This window comes from Galeopterus variegatus, unplaced genomic scaffold (genome assembly GCF_000696425.1).
Source record: "Galeopterus variegatus unplaced genomic scaffold, G_variegatus-3.0.2 Scaffold3452, whole genome shotgun sequence".
Classification (NCBI taxonomy): domain Eukaryota; kingdom Metazoa; phylum Chordata; class Mammalia; order Dermoptera; family Cynocephalidae; genus Galeopterus; species Galeopterus variegatus.
The window spans coordinates 14343-18234 of NW_007729563.1; the positions used below are offsets into that span (position 1 = coordinate 14343).

Here is a 3892-nt window from a genome sequence, read left to right on the forward strand (position 1 = left end):
AGTCTATTCTTCATGGACAGTGGGGGACATGGGCAGCCACCTCCACCCAGCCTGCAGCTGGCACAAGAGAGACAGTTACCTCCCCTAAGCACACCCTGGTGAGCTGCTTCTTCAGGCTCCGCACTCTCCTCAGTGCTTTCCTGGTGTTGACCACGGGCACACTCATCATGGGCGTCTTGATGTTGGCGCTGGCCACCATGAGGATCTCCCTCAACCTGTCACAGACCAAGGGCACATCTGGTCATGAGAGGTCACCAGACCTCCTGTTTGTGGGAAGCTTCTTCTAAAGAGGTTAGAGCTCTTCCGGGATCCGAGAAAGGCCCTGGGATCTCACAGGGGAGCATGCTGAATGACAGAATCCCAGCTCTGGCCCCATGTGAGACTGTGAAGGGCTCCCCTGTCAGCTTCCTCTCTGGAGTACGGGCTCCTAATGGGCAAGGCTGTGTCTGATGCTGGTTTCCTATCACCTGTGCCTTGCATACAGCAGGTGCTTGCTGAGAGCTTACTGAATGACTGAGAGATTAGAGGAAGGCACCCAAAGTGCACCTACTGAGCCTCAACCATCAGTTTAGTTAGCCTGCACAGCCTGACTAGGTGGGGGTCCTGCCTCCAGCATTCTAGGAGGGCATGCTCAGGCTTGGGAAGTTCAGGAACCTGTCCAGAGTCCATCTGCTAAAAAGTGGCAGGGCCAGGGGCTGAACACAGGTGGGTCTGACCCAATGCTCAGCAGTCATGATACTGCAGTGTGTATACATTTACCTGAAGGGCCAGGGCCACGTGGGTTAAGGAGTTGGGCAACCACGTGGCCCTGTGTGGCAGTTGTTAATTAACAATGTCCATTCCTGAGTCCTCCCCCCACACCAGAGTGCATCTCACAAGCATCCCAGGTGACTCTGATGTAGGAGTTGGCAGAGAGATAAATGGAGATCCCCATCACTCTCTCTCCCTCTCACATGCACACACCTCCCCCCACACCAGAGTGCATCTCACAAGCATCCCAGGTGACTCTGATGCAGGAGTTGGCAGAGAGATAAATGGAGATCCCCATCACTCTCTCTCCCTCTCACATGCACACACACACTCACTCCTTCCCTCTTGTTAAATGACTCCGTCCCCTGGAAAGGGCTAGGACACACCCCACCCCGTGCACACATGCAGCCCCGTACCTCGGAATGCCCAGGGTAACGTTCATCTCGCCTCTGCCTGCAAAGTGGAAGGTGTTCAGGGTCATCTGGGTGGAGGGCTCCCCGATGCTCTGGGCGGCCAGCAGGCCCACAGCCTCGCCTGGGTCACACAGCGAACGCTGCCACTTCAGCTGCAACAGGGTCCTCAACCTGGAGGCAGCAGCGGGCAACAGGGGTCAGGAGCAGACACCACTCACTATCCACCCACCCGAAACCAGAAACCTGAAACCCAAAACCTCTACCTCTCTTTGGGCTTGCTTTTCCTAGGCAAATGATCTCCCTCATCTTTAAAGTCCCACTAGTGACCCTGGGATGTCCTAAAGTCATGTAGCACAGATCCCAGCTGGGCAGCTGAAGCTCTAGACGTTCCTGCTTGGATTGTTCATGTTCACCCCAGGAATGTCACATGTCCATTCTGGGCCAGTGACTACAAGCCCCTTAAGCAGTGAGAACTTCTGGGCTCATTATTCACACTTTCCTTTGTTTACTTTTCCCCCACTGGTTGTGACAGTTTGGAGAGGGCTTAAACCTCCTGCTATGCAAATTAGAAAGAGGTTCACAAAACAGTGATGGGAAAGTGGGGAAGGGAGTGTTTACTTTCCTACTTGGTGTAAATGGCCACAGACCACATCACAAGCATCCACACTGCACAGTTCTGTCGTTTACTAACCCTGCTTCCTATGACAGCTGTTCTTTTAAAACAGCCGTGAGGGACCCTGTATTCCCCCAGTACATGGACAAGGAAGGGGCTCAACAAACATGGACACGTGTGAATGAATGTGTGGGGCGAAGGATGGTACCACTGCAGGGGACAGTAACAAAACTGAACTCCCATGCAAGTTCTTTTTAAAAGTCAGACTTCTCGCTAAACCCATCTGTCTTCTCTCCCAAGGACCTCCAACCAATGAGGTTTGAGTGACTACCAGTATTCCTAACAGGAAACACCTTTAACCACTTCTGGAACTTCAGAGTTCCACTGAGAGCTTGCTGCTTGCTAACAAATCCTCTGTGAGAGCTGTTGAGGCAGAACTGCCCTCCCACTTGGCCTTTCAAACCCAAATGGTGCTGACCAGGGCGAACCTATCCCCACCCTGGGATGTGCACAGTTGGGGGAGGACCGACTTAGTCCTTCTGAAGGTAAATGCAGCCTCCTGGGCTGCCAGGATGCAGGTGAGGAATGGAGACTCAGGACCTTCCTCTTTGAGGGAATGCCTGCTGGCAGCTGAGATGACCTGGCATGACTTACTGTACCGAGGAGTTTCTGAGGCCTGGCTGCAGAAACCATTTTAAAGGGCAAAAAGAGACATCCGTGCTCCTGCCCCCCAGTTCCTCCACTCAAGTGTTCGTCTTTGCTCGTTTGCCTTTACTGTCCCCCATCTCTCATTGTTCATCCCACTCCCTGACCCCACCAGCCTCTCTGTGTGCCTCACTGGGTTTCACTAGGAGCAGGACTGGCAGCCATGCCACAGCAGATGACCTCAGAATCTTTCACCTCTGCAGGCCAGGCAAGGAAGCTGAGCAGGAAGGATCCAAGACTGACACCCAAGCAGGCATGCGTGGGTGGCACTGTTGATGCTTTAACCCACTGTACCTCAGTGTTAGCTTCCCACCCACCGAGACCATGGGATGTGTGTGTGTGTGTGTGTGTGTATGTGTGTGTGTGTGTGGCCAAGTCCAAGCTGAGGCCTCCACATGGTCCTTCCCTCCTCAAGGCCTCGAAACCCAAAGCTCAAAAGATCACTGGAGTGATCATGTGTGTGTGTGTGTGGCCAAGTCCAAGCTGAGGCCTTCACATGGTCCTTCCCTCCTCAAGGCCTCGAAACCCAAAGCTCAAAAGATCACTGGAGTGATCAGATCCAAGCCCCCATGAAAAGCAGAGACAGTGTCCCGGGGCAGTGAGTGACTTGCCCTTTGTCACAGAATGGGCAGCAGCTGAACAGCAACCAGATTCCTTGAGTCCCACTTGACCACATCCACCACAGCAAACTCGAGAGGTTATTTCTGAAAGCCTGTAAACCAACAGAACACTCTTCCCTGCTTAGCTGGGATGGGGGTGTCCACTCCTGCCTGGCTGCTTTTGGCTGGCTTAAGGCCTTGGGGCTTGCAAGGCACCCTTTACTATCTCCCTGCTGGGGGCTCAGCCCTAGGAGTGAGGAGGGGAGGGCCTGAAAGGCAAATCCTCCCCAGCACATGCCGTGCAGCAAATCAGTCGTTACCTGTCGAGAGAAAGCTCTGACTTCTTGTAACTTTTCTCTGCTTGAGCTGCCCACTCTAGACTGTAGTCATCAACCTTTTTCTCAAATGTTTCCGATACGGATGCAAAGTAAATGTCAGGGCGCCAGACAGACAGACTGGGGTCAGGACAAGGTGCCGCCTTCTTCTGGTATCTCCTTCGGCTCTGCTCATCCAACTCACACCACATCCTCAGCATCTGAAAGGAAGGTCGGTGTCAGCTATGCGGGAGGACACCAGCAGTGGGCTTCTCCACATGGGCCACCCAGTAACACGGGGAGGATCACAAGCATTGGCTTCAAATGAGAGTGGCAGGGGGTGGGGGGAGGTAAGACAGAAACCCGAGTGCAATGAGAAAACCATCTCAACATTAAAACTGGAGCAAATCGGGGCCGGCCCGGTGGTGCACTGCTACAGTGCGCCGCTTGGGAGCATGGCGGCGCTCCCATCGAGGGTTCGGATCCCACATACAGACC

The 3892-nt window shown here is 53.8% G+C and overlaps 1 protein-coding gene across 1 annotated transcript in view; it reads right to left on the minus strand.

The window, feature by feature from the left end:
- POLR1A (polymerase (RNA) I polypeptide A, 194kDa) overlaps positions 1 to 3892 on the minus strand; it is a 73621-nt gene that overhangs the window by 11893 nt on the left and 57836 nt on the right. The window contains exons 24-26 of the mRNA XM_008585098.1: positions 3401 to 3615; positions 1167 to 1334; positions 80 to 215 (exon numbers count right to left, since the gene is read on the minus strand). Coding sequence (XP_008583320.1) covers positions 80 to 215; positions 1167 to 1334; positions 3401 to 3615 — 519 coding nt within the window. The remainder of the gene's footprint in view (positions 1 to 79; positions 216 to 1166; positions 1335 to 3400; positions 3616 to 3892) is intronic.